We start from the raw sequence: 24,684 nt of genomic DNA, 5'->3' as shown, positions 1-24,684 counted from the left end.
TCAAATCTGACCAGTTTCCCAGTCCCTGCCAATGAAAAACATCCCCACAGCATGATGCTGCCACCACCATGCTTCATCAGGGTTATGAGAGGTGTTTTCCTTGGTCAAAAATCTCAATTTGAGTTTCATCTGACCAGAGTACCTTCTCCCATATGTTTGAGGAGTCTTCCACATGCCTTTTGCGGAACACCAAACGTGTTTGCTTATTTTTTTATTTAAGCAATGGCCTTTTTCTGGCCACTCTTCCGTAAAACCCAGCTCTGTGGAGTATGGCTTAAAGTGGTCCAATGGACAGATACTCCAATCTCCGCTGTGGAGCTTTGCAGCTCCTTCAGGGTCAACTATGGTCTCTTGTTGCCTCTCTGATTAATGCCCTTCCTGCCCGGCCCATGAGTTTTGGTGGGCGGCCCTCTATTGGCAGGTTTGTTGTGGTGCCATATTCTTCTAATTCTTTATAACGATTTAATGGTGTTCCGTGGGATGTTCAAAGTTTTGGATATTTTTTTTTAACCCAACCCTGATCTGTACTTCTCCACAACTTTGTCCCTGACCTGTTTGGAGAGCTCCTTGGTCTTCATTTTTATTTTTTATTTTTTTATTTCACCTTTATTTAACCAGGTAGGCAAGTTGAGAACAAGTTCTCATTTACAATGGCGACCTGGCCAAGATAAAGCAAAGCAGTTCGACAGATACAACGACACAGAGTTACACATGGAGTAAAACAAACATACAGTCAATAATACAGTATAAACAAGTCTATATACAATGTGAGCAAATGAGGTGAGAAGGGAGGTAAAGGCAAAAAAGGCCATGGTGGCAAAGTAAATACAATATAGCAAGTAAAACACTGGAATGGTAGTTTTGCAATGGAAGAATGTGCAAAGTAGAAATAAAAATAATGGGGTGCAAAGGAGCAAAATAAATAAATAAATTAAATACAGTTGGGAAAGAGGTAGTTGTTTGGGCTAAAATTATAGGTGGGCTATGTACAGGTGCAGTAATCTGTGAGCTGCTCTGACAGTTGGTGCTTAAAGCTAGTGAGGGAGATAAGTGTTTCCAGTTTCAGAGATTTTTGTAGTTCGTTCACTGGAACGCAGAGAACTGGAAGGAGAGGCGGCCAAAGAAAGAATTGGTTTTGGGGGTGACTAGCGAGATATACCTGCTGGAGCGTGTGTTACAGGTGGGAGATGCTATGGTGACCAGCGAGCTGAGATAAGGGGGGACTTTACCTAGCAGGGTCTTGTAGATGACATGGAGTCAGTGGGTTTGGCGACGAGTATGAAGCGAGGGCCAGCCAACGAGAGGGTACAGGTCGCAATGGTGGGTAGTATATGGGGCTTTGGTGACAAAACGGATTGCACTGTGATAGACTGCATCCAATTTGTTGAGTAGGGTATTGGAGGCTATTTTGTAAATGACATCGCCAAAGTCGAGGATTGGTAGGATGGTCAGTTTTACAAGGGTATGTTTGGCAGCATGAGTGAAGGATGCTTTGTTTCGAAATAGGAAGCCAATTCTAGATTTAACTTTGGATTGGAGATGTTTGATATGGGTCTGGAAGGAGAGTTTACAGTCTAACCAGACACCTAAGTATTTGTAGTTGTCCACGTATTCTAAGTCAGAGCCGTCCAGAGTAGTGATGTTGGACAGGCGGGTAGGTGCAGGTAGTGATCGGTTGAAGAGCATGCATTTAGTTTTACTTGTATTTAAGAGCAATTGGAGGCCACGGAAGGAGAGTTGTAGGGCATTGAAGCTTGCCTGGAGGGTTGTCCAAAGAAGTGCCGGAAGTATACAGAATGGTGTCGTCTGCGTAGAGGTGGATCAGAGACTCACCAGCAGCAAGAGCGACCTCATTGATGTATACAGAGAAGAGAACCCTGTGGCACCCCCATAGAGACTGCCAGAGGTCCGGACAGCAGACCCTCCGATTTGACACACTGAACTCTATCAGAGAAGTAGTTGGTGAACCAGGCGAGGCAATCATTTGAGAAACCAAGGCTGTCGAGTCTGCCGATGAGGATGTGGTGATTGACAGAGTCGAAAGCCTTGGCCAGATCAATGAATACGGCTGCACAGTAATGTTTCTTATCGATGGCGGTTAAGATATTGTTTAGCACCTTGAGCGTGGCTGAGGTGCACCCATGACCAGCTCTGAAACCAGATTGCATAGCAGAGAAGGTATGGTGAGATTCGAAATGGTCGGTAATCTGTTTGTTGACTTGGCTTTCGAAGACCTTAGAAAAGGCATGGTAGGATAGATATAGGTCTGTAGCAGTTTGGGTCAAGAGTGTCCCCCCCTTTGAAGAGGGGGATGACCGCAGCTGCTTTCCAATCTTTGGGAAGACGACACGAAAGAGAGGTTGAACAGGCTAGTAATAGGGGTGGCAACAATTTCGGCAGATAATTTTAGAAAGAAAGGGTCCAGATTGTCTAGCCCGGCTGATTTGTAGGGGTCCAGATTTTGCAGCTCTTTCAGAACATCAGCTGAATGGATTTGGGAGAAGGAGAAATGGGGAAGGCTTGGGCGAGTTGCTTTTGGGGGTGCAGTGCTGTTGACCGGGGTAGGAGTAGCCAGGTGGAAAGCATGGCCAGCCGTAGAAAAATGCTTATTGAAATTCTCAATTATGGTGGATTTTTCAGTGGTGACAGTGTTTCCTATCTTCAGTGCAGTGGGCAGCTGAGAGGAGGTGTTCTTATTCTCCATGGACTTTACAGTGTCCCAGAACTTTGAGTTAGTGTTGCAGGAAGCACATTTCTGCTTGAAAAAGCTAGCCTTGGCTTTTCTAACTGCCTGTGTATAATGGTTTCTAGCTTCCCTGAACAGCTGCATATCACGGGGGCTGTTCGATGCTAATGCAGAACGCAATAGGATGTTTTTGTGTTGGTTAAGGGCAGTCAGGTCTGGGGAGAACCAAGGGCTATATCTGTTCCTGGTTCTAAATTTCTTGAATGGGGCATGTTTATTTAAGATGGTTAGGAAGGCATTTAAAAAAAAATCCCAGGCATCCTCTACTGACGGGATGAGATCAATATCCTTCCAGGATACCCCGGCCAGGTCGATTAGAAAGGCCTGCTCGCTGAAGTGTTTCAGGGAGCGTTTTACAGTGATGAGTGGAGGTCGTTTGACCGCTGACCCATTACGGATGCAGGCAATGAGGCAATGATCGCTGAGATCTTGGTTGAAGACAGCAGAGGGGAAGTTGGTTAGGATGATATCTATGAGGGTGCCTGTGTTTAAGGCTTTGGGGAGGTACCTGGTAGGTTCATTGATAATTTGTGTGAGATTGAGGGCATCAAGTTTAGATTGTAGGATGGCTGGGGTGTTAAGCATGTTCCAGTTTAGGTCGCCTAGCAGCACGAGCTCTGAAGATAGATGGGGGGCAATCAGTTCACATATGGTGTCCAGAGCACAGCTGGGGGAAGAGGGTGGTCTATAGCAGGAGGCAACGGTGAGAGACTTGTTTTTAGAGAGGTGGATTTTTAAAAGTAGAAGTTCAAATTGTTTGGGTACAGACCTGGATAGTAGGACAGAACTCTGCAGGCTATCTTTGCAGTAGATTGCAACACCGCCCCCTTTGGCAGTTCTATCTTGTCTGAAAATGTTGTAGTTTGGAATTAAAATTTCTGAATTTTTGGTGGTCTTCCAAAGCCAGGATTCAAAGCCAGGACACAGCTAGAACATCCGGGTTGGCAGAGTGTGCTAAAGCAGTGAATAGAACAAACTTAGGGAGGAGGCGTCTAATATTAACATGCATGAAACCAAGGCTATTACGGTTACAGAAGTCGTCAAATGAGAGCGCCTGGGGAATAGGAGTGGAGCTAGGCACTGCAGGGCCTGGATTCACCTCTACATCGCCAGAGGAACATAGGAGGAGTAGAATAAGGGTGCGGCTAAAAGCAATAAGAATTGGTCATCTAGAACAGAGAGTAAAAGGAGGTTTCTGGGGGCGATAAAATAGCATCAAGGTATAATGTACAGACAAAGGTATGGTAGGATGTGAATACAGTGGAGGTAAACCTAGGTATTGAGTGATGGAGAGATAGTCTCTAGAATCATCATTGAAACCAGGAGATGTCATTGCATGTGTGGGTGGTGGAACTAACAGGTTGGATAAGGTATAGTGAGCAGGACTACAGGCTCTACAGTGAAATAAGCCAATAAACACTAACCAGAACAGCAATGGACAAGACATATTGATATTAAGGAGAGGCATGCTTAGTCGAGTGATCAAAAGGGTCCAGTGAGTGGAGAGGTTGGTTGGGGGTCTCGGCGATTTAGACAGCTAGCCAGGCCATCGGTAGCAAGCTAGCATAGGATGGAGGTCTGTTGTTAGCCACCTCTTGCGTTCCGTCAGTAGATTAGTGGGGTTCCGTGTGGTAGAGGGGATTAATCCAAATCACACAACAACAAAAATAAAAACAATAGATATAGTTATAGAGGCCCAAGAAGAAAACATAATAATAATAAAAATAAATAAATTGTCTGATTGTCTATTCAGATAGCAGCCGGTAAGACAGCTAACGGTTAGCAGGCCGCAGATGGGCGTTCAGGTAACGTCGCGACGGAGGAGCCAGCCGGATCTCCTTCGGGTAGATAACGTCGGCAGTCCAGTTGTGAAGGCCCGGTGGGGCTCCGCGTAGGCAGTAAGACGGGTCCGGATAGGTGACTGCAGCCCAGGAGTGATTGACGGAGCTGGCTAGCTCCGGAATAATTGATGTTTGCTCCGGAATCGACGAAAGCCGATAGTCACACGGATAGCAGCTAGCTAGCTGTGAGATCCGGGTATGAATGTCCAGAGAGCAGTTGAAATCCAGGGACATGGAGAGAAAAAAATTGGTCCGGTATGTTCCGTTCCGAGCCGCGCTGCACAAAACTGGCGATAGATTCGAGCTAAAGGATAGCTGATGACCACAAATCGTGGTTAGCTGAATACTAACGATTTGCCAGTAAAGAAGCTAACTAGCTTCTGAACTAGCTTCTGGATTAGCTTCTGGGCTAGCTTCTGGCTAGCTTCTTGGAGTTTCTGGCTAGCTTCTTGGAGGATTACAGATTTGAGGTAAATAATACTTTTTTATAAATATAAATTGGTGAGGCGGGTTGCAGGAGAGTGTTTTGAAGATGAGTTGATGGAAAATAAAAAAATGTATGTGATAAAAGGTGCCCCTTGCTTAGTGGTGTTGCAGACTCTGGGGCCTTTCAGAGCAGGTGTATATATACACTGAGATCATGTGACACTTAAAGTCCACCTGTGTTCAATTAACTAATTAGGTGACTTCTGAAGGTAATTGGTTGCACCAGATCTTATTTAAGGGAGTGAATACATATATATAGCAAAGGGAGTGAATACATATACACGCACCACTTTTCCGTAGATTTTTTCTTCAATTTTTTTTCCTTTTCATTTCACCAATTTGGACTCTTTTGTGTATGTCCATTACATTTAATCCAAATAAAAATCCATTTAAATTACAGGTTGTAATGCAAAATAGTTACTTTTGCAAGGCACTGTATAGCTTAAACTAAACAGCTACTGTTTCTGTAGTTGGGCTGAGATTCTTACCCTCTATGCTGTCTGCCTGTACATGGAAGCCGTCGTCACTGGTGATCTCAAAGCGCAGGTGGGGCTGGTTCCTGTGGACAAACCTGGTCTTGTCCTGTTTAGGTGGCGACGTGTCCTCGTCAGAGCTGAAACCTGAGAGGTTTGAAGTGTGTTAAGACAGGAAGGTTACATTTATTTAAAAAAAAAGTCAAATGAGAAATATTTATTAACATTCAGAATAAATGTCAAATATTGGTTTTGGGTGTTTTTTGTTTGTTTTAAGAGTAAAACCGCTCAATGCGGAATGTATACAATGTTGCCCACCTGAGTAGGGGCCCCAGTCAGAGAGATCTCCATGGCGGGCACTGACCCAGACGTGGGTTTTCCCATGGATATTACTGCTACTCTGAGTGGTGGTGCTGCTGCTGGGTGGACGTAGAGTGCGGTTGGGCTGACATGCCATCTGAGGTATGAGAGGTGGTCTATAAGACAGGACACACAGACATGGTGTTATATTAAGAGTTTAGATATCCCTATTCTACTGAAGGCTTCTAAGGGAAGACACCCATGAAAAGGACAACAATGAATGGGATCTTATTGGCATTGGGCCAACCATATACACAATTGCAAATACCACTCAATTGGGCAGCTGTTGGTCAAAAATATATTGCAAGTGGAACATGTCAAATGCCAAGTGTTATAAACCAAAAATCCAAAAGGTGGTTTAGTGCCACCTGAAAGTCAGGTCTCAAGAGTGAAATCTTCTAAATGTTAAAACCTTGTAAAAAGTGTTTCAATTTTGGTCAATTATACATATATAGGAACCATATGGACATAGATTTTTCCTATTTTATGCAAGTTGTCATATGTCAATGTTTTGTCCATTTGCCATATATGATCATAGGAAGTTGGCTTCGGAACCCAAAAGTCAGTGAACCGTCTACAAATGGCATATATAATGTTGAGATGGCCTATATACTGACCAAATTATATATCATTATGTTAAGCCTTCAATCAACCTAGAAGGTATATTTGTCATGTTTCATCATAGGAAGTCAGAATTTCTCATTGGTGTTGATTCAACATCCTTATGGATATACATTGACAATGGAAGAGCATGTTCACATTGAAAATATAGCATGTGTAATGGACACTATCCAATAGCAATATATTGGCAATGGACACTGTTCAACTGCAGTATAACATGTTAAGACTGGCAATGTATTATATGCATTGGATGCTGTCCATTAGCAATACATTAAAATGGGAATTTACCATCATGAATTGAACATGCTCTAATATATTGCTGAAATGCCCAATTGTCTGGTTCGCTGAACTCGGGATGGCCTAGCAGTGATAGTGGTTCCTCTCCATCGCTCGTTGGAGTTGATGTCTTCCTGTCCATTTGGTGATGGTAAATCCCTAATTAAATGTATTGGAAATGTACACTGTCCATTAGCAATACATTAAAATGGGAATTTACCATCACAAATGAGATATGCTCTAATATATTGCTGAAATGCCCAAATGACTGGTTCATTGAACTCGGGTGGCCTAGCAATGATAGTGGTTCCTCTCCATCGCTCGTTGGTGTTGATTTCAGCCTGTCCATTTGGTGATGGTAAATCACTGTTTAAACTTATTGGAAATAGACACTGCCCCTATGACCCAAATGTAAGGCACTTCCGGTTGTCACAGGAAGCTGAGTGTAAACATATCTTCATTGTGACACCCATATACAGAATCCTGAGTGTCAAGTCTTTACATTAAGAACAGACTGATTTAAATAGGGTCGAATGCAGTGTTTTTCACTAACTGCAGGGAGTGAAATCAAAATCAACACAGGTAATCCTTAGAGTGGCCTGATGGGTTGTCATTGAAGACAGTTTTCTATGGCAACCATAATCCACATGGGCATCAGGCTGAAGTTAGGGCAGCAGACAATGTATTGCTATGGGAAGAGATATCAGATCAACTGTTGGAAGAAATACTCCATGTTTTCACTGTTAAGGGTTAATTCCACATGGTCAAGGTTAGGCTTGCACAGATTGGGAGGACCATAGGAACATTCCTGTGGTTGAATTGCACTTCCAGCCTCAACGGTTCTGCCGCTGTAACCCAAAAGCACCTCAAATTTAGGTCAGGCTTAATTTTTGGCATACTTTTTTTGCACGGTCACTGAGGTCAGACCGAGTGAGCTACGATCAAGTGGAGCACCTTGTTGAACTCGACACGGTTCAACGATGGTGATGCCATATGTTTCTCTTTCTGTGATGGTTTCAGCCTGCTCATTTGTTAATAAAATGCATACTTCCCCTTTAGGATATGAAGGGGACTATTCTATCTTTTCATGTTGATATCTGTAGAGGTACAGGTGACCCTGCACACGTGGCATAGAAATTTAGAAAATTGCCTGCACAGATGCAGAGTTAGAGAATAACCTGTAAACCCATGTTATCCTTAGGGAGAAACTTGGATGTGTCAAACTACATGAACCGGCGAGCGCAGCTATAATAACTCTGGCTTATCCACCCGATGACCCCAGTCGAAAACAGCATCTGTGTGATCCAGAGGCCGTAATGTCAAAAGCATGTCAATATAACTACTAGTCAGGCTTAATTTCGGGCCTACTATTTGCACGGTCGCTGCGGTCAGACCGAGCGACCTATGGTCAAGTGGGGCACCTCGAACTCGGCACGGCCTAGAGACTAAGGTGATGCCATTTACCAACACGTTAGTGTTGATTCCAGCCTGTCCATTTGGTGATGGTTCATAACTGTTTAAACTTCAGTCAGCCACTTCAGTCAGCCATCCATCAGTCAATAAGATATCATACTGACACCAAACTGTTACATACCGACACCAAACCCACGTTGTCCAACTCGTTTAGAATCCAACTATCGCATATTTCAGATCCGTGCTAAAATTCACAGCGCCTTCTGTTAAAACCATTAAAAAAACGTAAAACACGTAGTTACGTTCTAGCTGCGGGTCCAGTTCTGACATGATGTGTAGGCCTAGCTGAGGCGACCCCGAATCCCGAGTTGTCTTGATAGGTCATTCGGAGTCTGAACAGTGACCTTAGTGCTGAAAATGCACTTTTTTTCTGGCGTTGCTACGGTGTCCCTGAAAGAGCTATCAGACAGAAACCTGTAGGGTCTGTCTCTATGGGCCGAGGCGGTTTCGATGTACCTAATCTTGTGATTCTGGGACTTTTGAAATGTTGTCATTTTCGCAATGTTAAATTAATTGAAGATATTGCAAATGGACAAGGCTGTTTCTCGGCCTGAGAACCTTCTAGAGCCACAACTCACCATGCACTACCGACTTAAGCTCTAGAACAGGTTTATAAAGTTGCAGAGCTTTAGGTCTGATGGTTCTAAGATGGTTGGAACGCCAGTAACTATTACAGGCTCTGTGTGTCTAAGCGCCACACTGTGCCACTCCATCTTGGCTGTGTGTGTGTGAGTACAGAAAGTCACAGAAATCACATAGAGCTCCGATACTCACCTTAACACACCTCAACTGGATCTATAACTAAATTTAAAAAATAATTTAAACACGTTTTGGCATCATGAAATGGACGTTGTATGATAAACAATGATAGATAAATGTCTGGTTGTATTTTTCCTTACACCGTAGGTTTATGTACTTTGACGTGAAGCGGACAAATTAGCACTGTATTACCATTTTCGACCTTTAGTCCCACAAAATGGGCCTGTCCATTTTCCCTATGAAAATCCTCAAAGTATTCAGACCCCTTAACATGACACATTTTGTTACTTTACAGCCTTATTCTAAAATGTATTAAATAAATACAAATCTCAGCAATCGACACACAATACCCTCTAACGACAAAGCAAAAACAGGCTTATAGATATTTTCGCAAATTTCTTAAGAATTTACATAAGAATTCAGACCATTTATTCAGTACTTTGTTGAAGCACCTTTGGCAGCGATTACAGCCTTGAGTCTTCTTGGGTATGAAGCTACAATCCTTAACACCTGTAGAAGTTAAGGATGATCAATGGAAAAAGGATGCACCTGAACTCAATTTCCAATGTCATAGCAAAGTGTCTGAATACTTATGTAAATAAGGTATCAGTTTTAAAAATGTTTAATACATTTGTTACAACAAAAAAACTTTTTGCTTTGTCATTATGAGGTAGTGTGTGTAGATTGATGACATTTTAAAAATTTAATCCATTTTAGTATAAGGCTGTAACGGAACAAAATGTGGGGAAAAAGGGGTCTGAATACTTCGCGGAATGCACTGTATGTATGGAGCCCCTTATGGGTTATGGTGGAGAGAAAAAAACTGCCAGGCTAATCAGTTCCTTCAGTTTTTTCCTTAGTTCCCTCAATATAAAAAGTAGATCACTCAATTGTATAAATCCATTGCTTGAATTTGTTCCCTCAATCATGTTGGGGCAGCGTAGCCTAGTGGTTAGAGCGTTGGACTAGTAACCAAAAGGTTGCAAGATCAAATCCCCGAGCTGACTAGTTACATATCTGTCGTTCTGCCCCTGAACAAGGCAGTTAACCCACAGTTCCTAGGCAGTCATTCAAAATAAGAATTTGTTCTTAACTGACTTGCCTAGTCAAATAAAATAAAAATAGTCCTCAGAATCGGCATTCTGTCTCTCTGCAACCATTTCCCAGAATTTCAGAAGCATGCTGCTGCTGTGTGTGCGACTGCGCTGCAAGGCATCTTGCTCGCTATAGCTGTATAGTGACTTAGCCAACCATGCACAGATTGATGGTTTAAAGAGGCTCTGGCTCTATGTTCATAACAAAAACTGACTGCTAATTCGCTTTGTTGCGATGACAGTACGGTCACCTGCATATTAGCTAATTACCATGCTAGGATGGTAACGAACTCCCCTGGAGTATAGAAAGGCTATAGATCAAGGAGCTGAGCCAGAAATAATTCCTTCCTAGCTCTGGGATGAGAGCGCTTCATTGCACCTGTTAACACTGAAGCCTCTTGGAACCTATGCACACTACATTTGCATGCCTTTCTGCCTCCGATGAGTCACATGCACAATTGTTAAGTCAAAAACACATCCAGGCGCTTGGCTGGTGCCATGTTTTAGTGGATGTATAGACCAAACTGCAGGAAGCCGGTAAAACACAGGGTCGCAGGGATGAGAGGCGCTCAAAATGGACAACTGTTCATGTTGTCCAAGTGTATGAATAGGAGTTTGCACAAAGTGTATTTGGTTTGCATTATAAACATGCATCATTCAATTATGACTCCTGGCTTTTTAGGCTGTTGAAATTACTTAGCCCAATTAAGGGGTTTTAATTGCTATATTTGCCCTTATAGGCATATGAAAACACAAACTAGGCTATTGAATGGTCACTGATCATCACCATTTGAAGCATGCAGAGGACAATACAGTGCCACTGACACGGCCCGCTACCAAAACCTGCAGACTTTCCTTAACTGCAGCCGACGTGTTAACCCTCGCAAGGCTGCAGGCCCAGACGGCATCCCCAGCCGCGTCCTCAGAGCATGCACAGACCAGCTGGCTGGTGTGTTTACGGACATATTCAATCAATCCTTATCCCAATATGCTGTTCCCACATGCTTCAAGAGGGCCACCATTGTTCCTGTTCCCAAAAAAGCTAAGGTAACTGAGCTAAACGACTACCGCCCCGTAGCGCTCACTTCCGTCATCATGAAGTGCTTTGAGAGACTAGTCAAGGACCATATGACCTCCACCCTACCTGACACCCAAGACCCACTCCAATTTGCTTACCACCCCAATCACAACCAAACCCATCTGGACAAGAGGAATACCTATGTGAGAATGCTGTTCAACGACTACAGCTCAGCATTTAACACCATAGTACCCTCCAAACTCGTCATCAAGCTCGAGACCCTAGGTCTCGACCCCGCCCTGTGCAACTGGGTCATGGACTTCCTGACGGGCTGCCCCCAGGTGGTAAGGGTAGGTAACAATATCTCCACCCTGCTGATCCTCAACACTGGGGCCCCACAAGGGTGCGTGCTCAGCCCTCTTCTGTACTTCCTGTTCACCCACGACTGCGTGGCCATGCACGCCTCTGTTAAGGGAATTTTTATCAATAATGACTAATTATGTATACATTTAAATCAGGACTGACTAATCAGAATACTATTATATTACTGTATATGTATGAATATAATGTGTGTAAATATAATCAAGAATTAGAACAATGACTGTCTGTTCCTTGGTAGAAATTAATGAACTTATAGCCAGACTGGCTAGAATGCTTATCTACACAGGCAGACCTTGGCTCTGTTCATAAATTATCTTAATAGGGAGAGACGCTGGTGAGAAAGCTTGAGAACCATACAGCCATTGTACTGGAGAGGAGATGAGACGGGCTAGTACTAAAACTAATGACGCCATTTTCAGTTTATAACCTGTGGTAAAATGTATAATGGGCAGTACTCTCGAGAATAAACACTGCAAGTTGACTTTTAAGACTGATCTCTGTCCATTTTATACAAATAAGAGTCATACTAATTCTTATGAATTGACAGTGTTTAATTTTAATTGGGTATTAAAACAGAGGAATATAATTCCTGTAACAGCCTCCAACTCAATCATCAAGTTTGCGGACGACACTAGTGGTAGGCTTGATTACCAACAACGACGAGACTGCCTACAGGGAGTGTGGTGTCAGGAAAATAACGTCAACAAAACAAAGGAGATGATTGTAGACTTCAGGAAACAGCAGAGGGAGCACCCCCCTATCCGCATCGACGGGACAGTAGTAAGTTTTAAGTTCCCCGGCGTACACATCACAGACAAACTGAATTGGTCCACCCACACAGACAGTGTTGTGAAGAAGGCGCTGAAGAAATGTGGCTTGTCACCAAAAGCGCTCACAAACTTCTACAGATGCACAATCGAGAGCATCACCGCCTGGTATGGCAACTGCTCCGCCCACAACCTTAAGCCTCTCCAGAGCGTAGTGAGGTCTGCACAACGCATCACCGGGGGCAAACTACCTGCCCTCCAGGACACCTACACCACCCGATGTCACAGGAAGGCCATAAAGATCATCAAGGACAACAACCACCCGAGCCACTGCCTGTTCACCCCGCTATCATCCAGAAGGCGAGGTCAGTACAGGTGCATCAAAGCAGGGACCGAGAGACTGAAAAACAGCTTCTATCTCAAGGCCATCAGACTGTTATACAGCCACCACTAACATTGAGTGTCTGCTGCCAACATACTGACTCAACTCCAGCCACTTTAATAATGGAAATTGATGTAAAAAATGTATCACTAGCCACTTTAAATAATGCCTCTTAATATAATGTTAACATACCCTACATTACTCATCTCATATGTATATGTATATACTGTACTCTGTATCATCTACTGCATCTTTATGTAATACATGTATCACTAGCCACTTTAAACTATGCCACTTTGTTTACAGACCCTACATTATTCATCTCATATATATATATATATATATATACACTGTACTCGATACCATCTACTGCTTCTTGCCTATGGCGTTCTGTACCATCACCCATTCGGATATTCTTTATCCCTTTACACTTGTGTGTATAAGGTAGTAGTTTTGGAATTGTTAGGTTAGACTACTCGTTGGTTATTACTGCATTGTAGGAACGAGAAGCACAAGCATTTCACTACACTCGCATTAACATCTGCTAACCATGTGTATGTGACAAATAAAATTAGATTTGATTTAATTAACTAAATAGACTTACGATAAGGCTGCAATATGTTATCGGCCAAGTGGGAATGGGACCGGGTAGGCCTACAAAAGGAGAATGCCATTCTTGTAAGCCAAGAGATCTGCAGGGGAGATCCGAGGGAACTAATACAATTGAGGGAACTACTTTTTCTAGTCAGAGAACAATTTTTTATACGAGGGAATTAACTTTAAATATTTGAGGGAATGTTTGAAAAAAAAGAAAAGGGAATGGATTAGCCTTTGTTCCAATTTTTCACCACCATGACCCCTTATGCATTCTAAAATATCAACAACAAAAAAAATGTACCTTGCAGTGCGTATTTCTGGCATCCATCTTGCTATGGTCATGTTTGAGAAGAAACTAACCTGATCTTCTCAGGTTCTGTTGGTAGGATGACCTTGGGCTCAACTTTCTCCTGGTCCAGATCCAGCACATCTTTCATTGTTGGGGCTTTAGTTCTAACGCCACAATTTCTGTATGAGAAAAAGAGTGACTTAGTCGTTCAAATCAATCACTCTTTATTATCCCAATTGGAAAATGTGCAGTGCAGTCAAAGTTAGAACATTAAAAGTAAAATATGTTGTGTTATGTTATATGTTGTACTCTGCCGTACCTGCTGCCATCTAGGTCATCAAGTTCACTAGAGGGTGACTGCGGGAGGAAATCAGTTTTACATTTCTTCTTGCCGGGACGCTCTGCGACGAAGGACACTCTTTTGACACGGACCTGAGACTCGGGTGCGGTGGGCGGCTCGTGGCGGAGCATTTGACCAGGTGTGTCTGAGATGGCTAGAGGGGACTGAGGCTTGTTGAGGAACGGGTGGACTTGGAAGTGGGATGGGCTCAGCTGGGACGGGCTCACCCTGAGGATATTAGGCCGTATCCGAGAGGGCTCACGATGAGAAGCCATGGCTCTGTCTAAGATAGCTTGGGCCTGGTTGCCTGTCATCATTGGAGAGCTGGGCACAGAGACGCACTTGACCCTCACTTGTTTCGCTCCATGCGTCATGGGCATGGCTCGGACCAGCACTCGCCCATCATGCAAACTCTGTGGGGTCCTGATCAGGAGATTGGTGGTGGTTGCTGGTGTGGTGTTTCTGTTAGAGACGGTGGTTGGTGTGGTGGTGTTGTTGTTGTTTCTGCTACTAGTGATGAGATTTGAACTATGGAAGACGGCTGTCCGTGGCGAGGGTGTAGATGTAGCGGGTAATACCACCATCTGGGGAATCGCGCGGGGCAGTGCACCACTGCTGTGGATAATCTTGGCTATCTGGCTGATGCGGCTATAGGATGGGGAGCTGGTGCTGACCGTCTGGAAGGTGTTAGTGTTTGGATCTTTCATCAGAATCTGACCTTGACGGTTGACTAGCAGAACCTGTGGAGACGGGGCTGAGTTGGAGGCAGACTGAATAGTGGCAGTCAGCTGCTGCTGAGCTGCTTGTCTTGGTGTGGCCAGGCGGATAGCGATAGCTCTCCCCGTAGTGGCCCCTGTCTGTAAGGGTATAGAGTTCATGCCATTCATTACAAATGGGGTCAGGGAGGCGGTGGAGGTGACTGTCCTTGGAATGGTTCGAACAGCGATGGGTGGCGAAGAGAAGGCTACATTCAGAGGCAGAGCAGGTCCAGAGGGTATGGACACCCTGATGATTTTTCTCTGCGCTGGTGTGGGTTTTCGTGGAATAGTTTTCATGCTCACAGGACGAGGGCGTTCCATGATGGTTTTCACAGGAGTTGATTTGGGGTTGGGTTTGGGTTCTGGCTCAAAGTCTGGGTCTCCCATCTCGTCGTCCACTCCAATGAGAGAATCTGTAGAGGAGCCAGAGCTGTCACTATCCTCAAGCACTACGTTTTTATTATTAGCCAGGTACTCTCCGATGCTGTTGTCATCCGAAACAAAATGGCCACTGCTGGGGTCCAGAAGAACCTCTTTCTGGGATTCCATTTGCTCAGACTCCATCAGAACCTCCTCTTCAATAGACAAGTCATTATTTGGGTCACAGGTTTCAAACAAGGCTTGACTGTCAGCCCCCTGATCTTCCCCACTCTTCCCCTCTTCCTGAGTTTCTTCCTCATCGCAGGTAGAATCGCTTGAATCACTCTCAGAGCAGTTATCCGCTCCGTCAAGCTGGGAGATGGACTGAGACGTAGGAGCTGGTGAGAGGAGAGGGAGACTTGCCTGCCCTGAGTCCTTTGAGACTTTGCACACCACCAACATACGAGATAACTTTAAGTAGTGATCCATGTCTTCGTCTGAGGAACCGTTCTCCAGGACCTCTTTAGTGGCCATTGCTTTGGTGAATACTGGAGCTATGTTGGCATCCATGTTGTCCCCACCACGAGTCTGGCTCTGGGTCTCCTCTAACAGCTCCGCCTCTAATGCCTCCTCCACATCGCCTACAGCTGTCTGGGAAACTCCACAGTGAAGCGCCACAGTCTCATTCAGCAAGGTCTCGTCAAACTCCAGCTTGGCGTTTAGCACAGAGGCCACTGCCACGTCTGCGTCCGCCACGTCGAAGGGCGCGAAGGGCAAGTCCTGATCCGACATCAGGGGTCTGACGTCTGTGTCTTCCTCCATATTATTTACTGTCAATGTGATTCCGTTTGAGGGCACCACCACTCCTGGCTCGGATGATGCTAAGAAGTCTTGTGGCACCTCAGTGGACACTGGAGTTGTGATTTTGAATGACTGCCTGATCCTGGAGGAGTGGCCGAGGGCCAGAGGGAGGTTGGAGGGTGGACTGCCGATGGCGACAGGCCGCAGAGAGAGAGGGGAGGTAACACTGGAAGGGGACAAGAGAGGGGAGCGCCAGCTGGAGGAGCCAGTGCGAGGTTGTACTCTCCGAGGGGAATTCAGGAGGTTTTCGCTGATTCTGGGAGGGGAGCTGAAGGGTAGGGACCTGGGGTGGAGGGTGCCCCCTGAACGGAGCATCATTGGTCCAGCGGGGCCATCGGTTGGGGAAGAGGAGTCCCCGGATTGGCGGCCCCGAGACAGGCAACGCAGCTGGCAGGTATCGCCCAGATCCCTGAGAGTCAGGATGTGGTGGGATTTGGTCATCGCACTCCCTAGAGATTAGAGGATGACCAGTTAGTGTCATGATAGAACAGAGTGATATTAACATTTGATGTCGTTTAGCAGACGCTCTTATCCTAAGCGACTTAGTCAGTGCTTTAAATTTAAGGGAACTAGGCAAGACCACATTGTAAGTAAAAATGTTCCTCAAATAAGCAGAGATATCTCCCTGTTAACTGACACTAGATATTAAACTGGTATCGATATCTAACTCAATGTCAATGTTACCTGGAGAGGGAAGAGGTCGAGATGTTCCTCCTGCTGGTCTTCTGGTTTGTGAGTAACTAGGGGTTTTGGCCTCAGGCTCCTGTTTCAGGGGGGATGAGGTGGTGCTGAGAGATACTTGAATGGGCAGAGGACTCATCACAGCCTCTGGAATTTCCATTTCTGGTCAAGGAATAAAAAAGGAACATTATTTATTTTGAAGACTGAGAATTAGTAGATTCTAGTAAATTGTCCCTTTTGAATAGCAAATATTGTACAATTCCAATGTACTTAATTATGTTGTTATACATATCCCCCTTAATTATTTCAAATGAAAAGAAACAAACAAATATAACGTATGGGACATCAAGGTTATCCATTGAAGTGCCGACCCTACTACCAGATAGGGGCAGGTTAGGTGGGTTTGCTGACCTTTGTAGAAGCTGTGGGCTATGGTTCGGTTCTCCTCCTGCTCCCACCAATGTTGTTCCCCTGGCTTCTCTGGGAGTGGAGAGTACACCTCTGTCACATTACAGGTGTACTTACAGCGCCGCCGAGGGTCCACTGTGCTCCAGTACAGCCGAGAGCACCTGGACGGAGGAAAACAGGGAGGGAGGAGAATGACAAAAGGTGAGTAATGTAAAAGATAAACAACCCAATATAAATTTCAAAACGAACTCCAGGGAAGTTCTCCAACAAAATTCCTGCAGTTTTATACTGCCAATCTTATAATGACAATTATAAGATTGTCATCATTATTCACAAATTGATTATTCAAAACAAGAAGAATCTAAATGGATGCTGTCGATGTCTGGGTCACAAGAGGATTATTGGTCACTTACTGGTAGCCCACAGGATACAACCCTGCACCATTTGCTGATTGTTCTGTCAGCACACCCAGCCTGTTGATCTGAAGTGAACCTGGATATAGAAGGAAACAGATGGATGGTTTCACGAGTAAAAAAGGGAAATGATTGATGGTGGTAAAATACTGTAAATCCCTTACTGGCCAAACTTTTAGAGTATATGGGTCACACCTTCTAAATCAAAAGCCGCTCGACACAGGGAATAGGGTGCCATTTGGGACAAAGCCTGTGTAATACACTTTTTGACCAGTGCCTGGGGTTTTTGCTAAGTATTAAACTCGTACCCGTATATGGGTTGAAAATTGCAGATTTGGACACTGATAAGTGCCTAATTTGGAATGCAGTGACTGTATAGTAAGTAACATGATATACATGACATGAGAGCTCAGGGTCTCCTCTTCACAGCTCTGTATTTGTTTTGACTGATAGCTGTTCTGAACTTGAGCACCGAATGCGACAAGACGGTTTACACATTTTTTGTTGTTTGAGTGAGGGAGATGCTGTAAATTAAGAGGGCTTGATGTTATTTATTTACCTTTATTTAACTAGGATTAACTATAATCCTCTTTCAAAATAAATCTGTCGTTCTACCCCTGAACAAGGCAGTTAACCCACTGTTCCTAGGCATTGAAAATAAGAATTTGTTCTTAACTGACTTGCCTAGTTAACTAAAGGTCCCACACACACTGACCAAAGGGTTATTTTTCTGGCATTTGCATATGTCCCCATTACCAGTAAAACATAATCAAAAACCTATTTCTTTCAACATACTGGCTGTGCTGTTTTGTGGTTAATTTGTTCACTTGTTTCATTCTCAACCAGGATTTCTATGAAACGCTGTTCGGGTCTTTGCGAGTCAAAATGGATAACACTATTTGACGTGTCAAATGAGCTTGTTGACCAATCAGGACCTGAATATGACTGCACGTCACATAATAATTTAATGAGTTCATACATTTTTTACATAGTTATTACACATTGATTACACTATCATGTCACAACGATTCATCGATACGTATGCTATGATGCTGGTAAAGTTGTCTCGCGCACCTACAGTGCTGGTCATAAAAAAATGATAGCTAGCTCAAACGACAATCTAGGTGTCATCTAAAATAACCCTATTTTTAAGACAGTTCTTATTTGATTAATGCTGGCCCGACCCAACTATGTGAAGCTAAACACAATAAGGATTAGTCACAACAGTGGACTTTGCTGTTAGCCTTCAAAATAACATTATGGCACAATTCCACTATTTGTATTCATTTGCGTCACTGTCAATTACATACTTTTATTTTGAGGGCAAACCGCAAATTCCACTATTATGCCTAATCCTTATTGTGGCTAGCTTCAAAACACTGAACCCGGTCCGGTCGAGGCACACTAGCCAGATGAACCTAGCTGGCTGCTAAAAACATTAGCTTTGGACAACAGGGTTAACTAACTGGCAAGCTATTTATTTTCTTGAAATTGAACTTCAGTTCATTAGGCCAACAACAAGTTGCTGCCTAGCTAGTACTTACAAGGATTTTAAAATCATTGCTAAGAATAATGAAAATGACTGCAGGTTCTACTGGTCATTGTTTTCAGGCTGGTTATATAGGTGCTAGCTAGGTACCAAGCTAAAGCTAGCTACCCCAGAAGTTGTGGTCTAACAAATTATGCTTTATTACCAACGCGGTATTGCAAACACATCGTTCGTGGCCGGTGTTTGCAGACTTTTTTGTGCAGCTTTGACAGTGCTACTGCAACATGCAAAGACCCAAACGGCATTCCATAGTATGTATGTCGTGAAGCTATTAGCAGTGACGCTATTACTGTGTAACTCCGGTAGGGTAACATCTGAAAAAAAGCGCCGGTACCGGTGCTCGACCAGTCGGCGAAAGCCAACATCACCCACGACAGAGAACGGTTGATTGTCAAGGGTAATGAATTCCATTATCTTGCCTTTAATGGATTAAGCCTTTAAGTTGTCTCACTGAAATGTTCTTACTCTTTCTAATGACTGCTCGATCCACACAGCAGACATTGTGGGCTAGGTTAGGAATGCTGTGTTGCACGTGGAGCGCAAAATTTGTGGCATCATTACGTCATGTAACTATGTCATATCATACTACGTCATGTCATATAGGTATGCACGGTTTGACATCGTTTTTTACCATCAGCGTTAAACTAGACATCGGTCCGATACAGATGGCATTTTTAGCTAATATTGGCCGATTCAGATATGTTCACAGATATCGTGCATCTCTAGTTAATTTGCACGATTTAGTGGAATTAAATTGGCATGAGTACAGTATGTATCTTATTTATATATTTATCGCATGCGTCGAGCATACAGATACAGAGCCTTTGAGTGGAACATCTGTCAGAAAGTGTGACAAATTTCTCAAACAGCAAATGCATAGGAAGGTAGGCTTCATCAATGCGTCACGGAACTTTATTTAACTAGGCAAGTTAAAAAACAAATTCTTATTTATAATGACGGCCTAGGAACAGTGGGTTAACTGCCTTGTTCAGGGGCAGAACAACAGATTTTTACCTTGATAGCTCAGGGATTTGTTCTAGCAACCTTCTGGTTACTGGCCCAACGCACTAACTGCTAGGCTACCTGCCACTCATTTGCAATGAGCTGGAGGCAGTACGCATTTTGAAAACATATTAGGCCTGTCCAACATTTTTTTATATACATTGGTCGACCAAAAGTAGTCAACCAATCAATTGGTAGAAGTTTTTAAAATGTCTATTTAAAATGGAGAAAAAAAAACTGTTTAAATAAAATCTATTATTATCTCTTATTAAATAATTAAGACACAAAAATGACTCGGAGACTTTATCGGAAAAAACTTTCCGACCTTGCTCCTCCCGCTGCTGGCCTTCGCAGATTCTGCCATTTCGTTCTTGAAGTTGCCGGTAATAGGCTACACCAAGGGTAGTCAACCTTTTCCAATTGGAGTCCCAATTTATCTTACCATTTCTAACAACCTGAGTGCCAGTTATGATTTTCATATGCACATGTTCGTGGAACAGTTTAATTTATAATTCTTTGTATTTCAAAATCATCATTGTCATGTGGTTCTATATCTAAATGAAGATGCAAATCTAAAAGTAACTTCTATTGCTAACCATGTAAAAAATAGCCTACATAAAGCCAACAAATAAAAACATTGCAGCCTGCAGGTTGAAATTTCCTATGAACCACATTGCAGACAGGTCATGCCTAGCCAAAGAACTTGAAACATTATTGTGTCAATTCGGTCCTGCCAAAGCTCACGCTAGCAAACTTGCAACATTGTAAAAACTATTCCGGGCCCTCAACGTTTCCAGCGCCAGTGAGTTCAGTACAGACTGGAGGTTGACCGATTAATTGGCATGGCCGATTTCAAATTTTCATAACAATCGGTAATTGGCTTTTTTGGACGCCGATTATGGTCGATTACATTGCACTCAACCAGGAGATTGCATGGCAGGTTGACAACCTGTTGTTACACGAGTGCAGCAAGGAGACAAGTTAAGTTGCTAGCTAGCATTAAACTTAGCTTATAAAAAACAAGCAATCTTAACATAATCACTAGTTAACTACACGTTTGATGATATTACTATTTTATCTAGGTTGTCCTGCGTGGCATATAATCAATGCAGTGCATCGAATTATCATCGAATCACAGCCTACTTTTCTAAACGGGTGACGATTTAACAAGCTCATTCATAAAAAAACTCATTGCACCAATGTGTACCTAGCCATAAACATCAATGTCTTTCTTAAAATCAATACACAACTATATATTTTTTTAAACTGCATATTTAAAAAATACTCAATCGACTCAATCGACACACAATACCCCATAATGACAAAGCAAAAACAGGTTTAGAAATGTTTGCAATTCTATTAAAAATAAAAAACTGATCACATTTCCATAAGTATTCAGACCCTTTACTAGGTACTTCGTTTTGGCAGCGATTACAGCCCCGAGTGTTCTTGGGTATGTTGCTACAAGCTTGGCACACCTGTATTTGGGGAGTTTCTCCCATTCTTCTCTGTAGATCCTCTCAAGCTCTGTCAGGTTGGAATGGGAGTGTCGCTGCACAGCTATTTTCATGTCTCTCCAGAGATGTTAGACCGGGTTCAAGTCCAGGCTCTGGCTGGGCCGCTCAACGATATTCAGAGACTTCATGTAGCCACTCCTGCGTCGTCTTGGCTGTGTGCTTAGGGTCGTTGTCCTGTTGGAAGGTGAACCTTCACCCCAGGCGGAGATCCTGAGCACTCCGCAGCAGGTTTTCATCAAGGCACGCTCTTTACTTTGCTCCGTTCATCTTTCCCCTCGATTCTGACTAGTCTCCCAGTCCCTGCCACTGAAAAAAACCATCCCCAAGGCATGATGCTGCCACCATGCTTGACCGTAGGGAGGATGCCAGGTTTCCTCCAGACATGGTGCTTGGCATTCAGGCCAAAGGGTTCAATCTTGGTTTCATCAGACCAAAGAAGCTTGTTTCTCATGGTCTAAGAGTCCTTTTTAGGTACCTTTTGGCAAACTCCAAGTGGGCTGTCATGTGCCTTTTACTGACAAGTGGCTTCCATCTGGCCACTCTACCATAAAGGCCTGATTGCTGCAGAGATGGTTGTCTTTCTGGAAGATTCCCCCATCTCCACAGAGGAACTCCGGAGCTCATTCATTGGGTTCGATGGGTTCATCCATCGGGTTCGTGGTCACCTCCCTGACCAAGGCCCTTCCCCCTCAATTGTTTAGATTAGCCAGGCGGCCAGCTCTAGGAAGAGTCATGGTGGTTCCAAACATTATCCATTTAAGTATGATGGAGACCTTATGTAGACAGATGTGTGGCTTTCCAAATCATGTCCAATAAATTAATGAATTCACAGCAAGTGGACTCCAGTTGTAGAAACACCTCAAGGATGATCAATGGAAACAGGATGCACCTGAGCTCAATTTCAAGTCTCATAGTAAAGGGTCAGAAAACATATGTAAATATGGTATCTTTTTAAAATTAGATCTCCTCTCTTTCTTAATTTCTAACACAATTTAATTTCTGTCACATGAAAAGTGCAGTGCCTTTTTGACAACAGTGTTGCATTATGGAACGGACATTTGCGCATAGCCTACTGCCTTGTACGCACTGCTGCACTTATGTGAAGAAATGCTGCCCAGTGACACAAACCTACCAGAGCTAAATGACTTTGAGGCAAGTAACACTGAAACATGCATAACATTCGCAAGGCCGCAGGGCCAGACGGATTACCAGGACGTGTACCAGGATGTGACACTGACCAACTGGCAGTGTCTTCACTAACACTGACATTCACTGACATTTTCAACCTCTCCCTGCCCCGAGTCTGTAATACCAACATGATTCAAGCAGACCACCATAGTGCCTGTAACAAAGAACACTAAGGTAACCTGCCTAAACAACCAGTAGCACTCACATTTGTAGCCATGAAGTGCTTTGAAAGGCTGGTCATGGCTCAAATAAAGACCATTATCCCAGAAACACTAGACACACTCCAATTTGCATACCTCCCCAACAGATCCACAGATGATGCAATCTCTATTGCACACCACACTGCCCTTTCCTACCTGGACAAAAGGAACACCTATGTGAGAATACCATTCATTGACTACAGCTCAGAATTCAACACCATAGTGCCATCAAAGCTCATCACTAAGCTAAGGATCCTGGGACTAAACACTTCCATCTGCAACTGGATCCTGACGGGCTGCCCCTAGGTGGTAAGGGTAGGGAACAACACATCCGCCAAGCTGATCCTCAACACAGGGGCACCTTAAGGGGTGCATTGCTCAGTCCCATCCTGTACTCCGTACCCTCCCGTACTCCCTGTTCACTCATGGACTCCATGGTCGATGGTGTCAGGACAACAACCTCTCCCTCAACGTGATCAAGACAAAAGAGAAGATTGTGGACTACAGGAAAAGGAGGACTGAGCACGCCCCCACTTTTTTGTACCCCCTTTTTTCTCCCCAATTTCATGGTATCCAATTGGTAGTAGTTAGTCTTGTCTCATCGCTGCAACTTCCGCACGGCCTCCCGCACGGAGGCGAAGGTCGAGAGCCATGCGTCCTCCGAAACACAACCCAACCTAGCCGCACTGCTTCTTGACAATGCACATTCAAACCGGAAGCTAATGTGTCGGAGGAAACACTGTACACCTGGCGACTTGGTCAGCTTGCACTGCACCCGGCCCTCCACAGGAGTCACTAGTGCGCGATGAGACAAGGATATCCCTGCCGGCCAAACCCTCCCTAACCCGGACGACGCTGGGCCAATTGTGTGTCACCCCATGGACCTCCCGGTCGCGGCCGGCTGCGACAGAGCCTGAGCTTGAACCCAGAGTCTCTGGTGGCACAGTGTTGTCCGGGTTAGGGAGGGTTTGGCCTTCGACCACTGCGCCACTCGGGAGGCCCACACCCCCATTCTCATTGACGGGATGTAGTGGAACAGGTTGAGAGCTTCAAGTTCCTTGGTGTCCACATCAAACTATCATGGTCCAAACACACTAAGACAGTCGTGAAGAGGGCACGACAAAGACTATTCCTCCTCGGGAGACTGAAAAGATTTGGCATGGGTCCTCAGATCCGCAAAACATTCTACAGCTGCACCATCAAGAGCATCTTGACTGGTTGCATCACTGCCTGGTATGGCAACTGCTCGGCCTCCGACCGTAAGGCATTACAGAGGAAAGGGCGTACGGCCAAGTACATTACTGGGGTCAAGCCATCCGTCCTGGATGCCAGGCTGTGTCAGAAGGCCCTAAAAATTGTCAAAGACTCCAGCCACCCTAGTCAGACTTCTCTCTGCTACCGCACGGCAAGTAGTACCGGAGCGCCAAGTCTAGGTCCAAAAGGTTTCTTAACAGCTTCTACCCCCAAGCCATAGGACTCCTGAACAGCTAATCAAAGGGCTACCCAAGACCTCTCTTTTACGCTGCTGCTACTCTGTTTATAATCTATGCATAGTCACTTTAACTCTACCTACATGTACATATTACCTCGACTAACCGGTGCCCCCGCACATAGAGTCTGTACCGGTACCCCCTGCATATAGCCTCTTGTTATTTTACTGCTGCTGTTTATTATTAAACATTACATTTTCTATTATTTTATTTTTTAACATAGGGTTGCAATCCCGTTAATGGGATAGATATGACAACAGTCAGTGAAAGTGCCGGGCGCCAAATTCGATACAGAACTCTCAATACATTTCTCAAACATACATGTATACATTTAATGTAGAATTATAACATAAT

At 44.1% G+C, this 24,684-nt stretch overlaps 1 protein-coding gene across 2 annotated transcripts in view; it reads right to left on the bottom strand.

Moving 5' to 3' along the window:
* LOC109903796 (histone-lysine N-methyltransferase 2B) overlaps positions 1 to 24,684 on the bottom strand; it is a 90,053-nt gene that overhangs the window by 4,292 nt on the left and 61,077 nt on the right. For both annotated transcript variants that reach the window (XR_004202815.1, XM_020500754.2), the window contains exons 26-32: positions 17,385 to 17,463; positions 16,975 to 17,132; positions 16,567 to 16,725; positions 13,883 to 16,331; positions 13,635 to 13,742; positions 5,865 to 6,022; positions 5,562 to 5,693 (exon numbers count right to left, since the gene is read on the bottom strand). Coding sequence is in view for 1 of the 2 variants with exons in the window: in XM_020500754.2 (XP_020356343.2) it covers positions 5,562 to 5,693; positions 5,865 to 6,022; positions 13,635 to 13,742; positions 13,883 to 16,331; positions 16,567 to 16,725; positions 16,975 to 17,132; positions 17,385 to 17,463 (3,243 nt within the window). In the remaining variant the exon portion in view is untranslated. The remainder of the gene's footprint in view (positions 1 to 5,561; positions 5,694 to 5,864; positions 6,023 to 13,634; positions 13,743 to 13,882; positions 16,332 to 16,566; positions 16,726 to 16,974; positions 17,133 to 17,384; positions 17,464 to 24,684) is intronic.

This window comes from Oncorhynchus kisutch, linkage group LG14 (assembly GCF_002021735.2).
Source record: "Oncorhynchus kisutch isolate 150728-3 linkage group LG14, Okis_V2, whole genome shotgun sequence".
Classification (NCBI taxonomy): Eukaryota; Metazoa; Chordata; class Actinopteri; order Salmoniformes; family Salmonidae; genus Oncorhynchus; species Oncorhynchus kisutch.
This window is presented reverse-complemented; position numbering and strand designations above follow the sequence as displayed.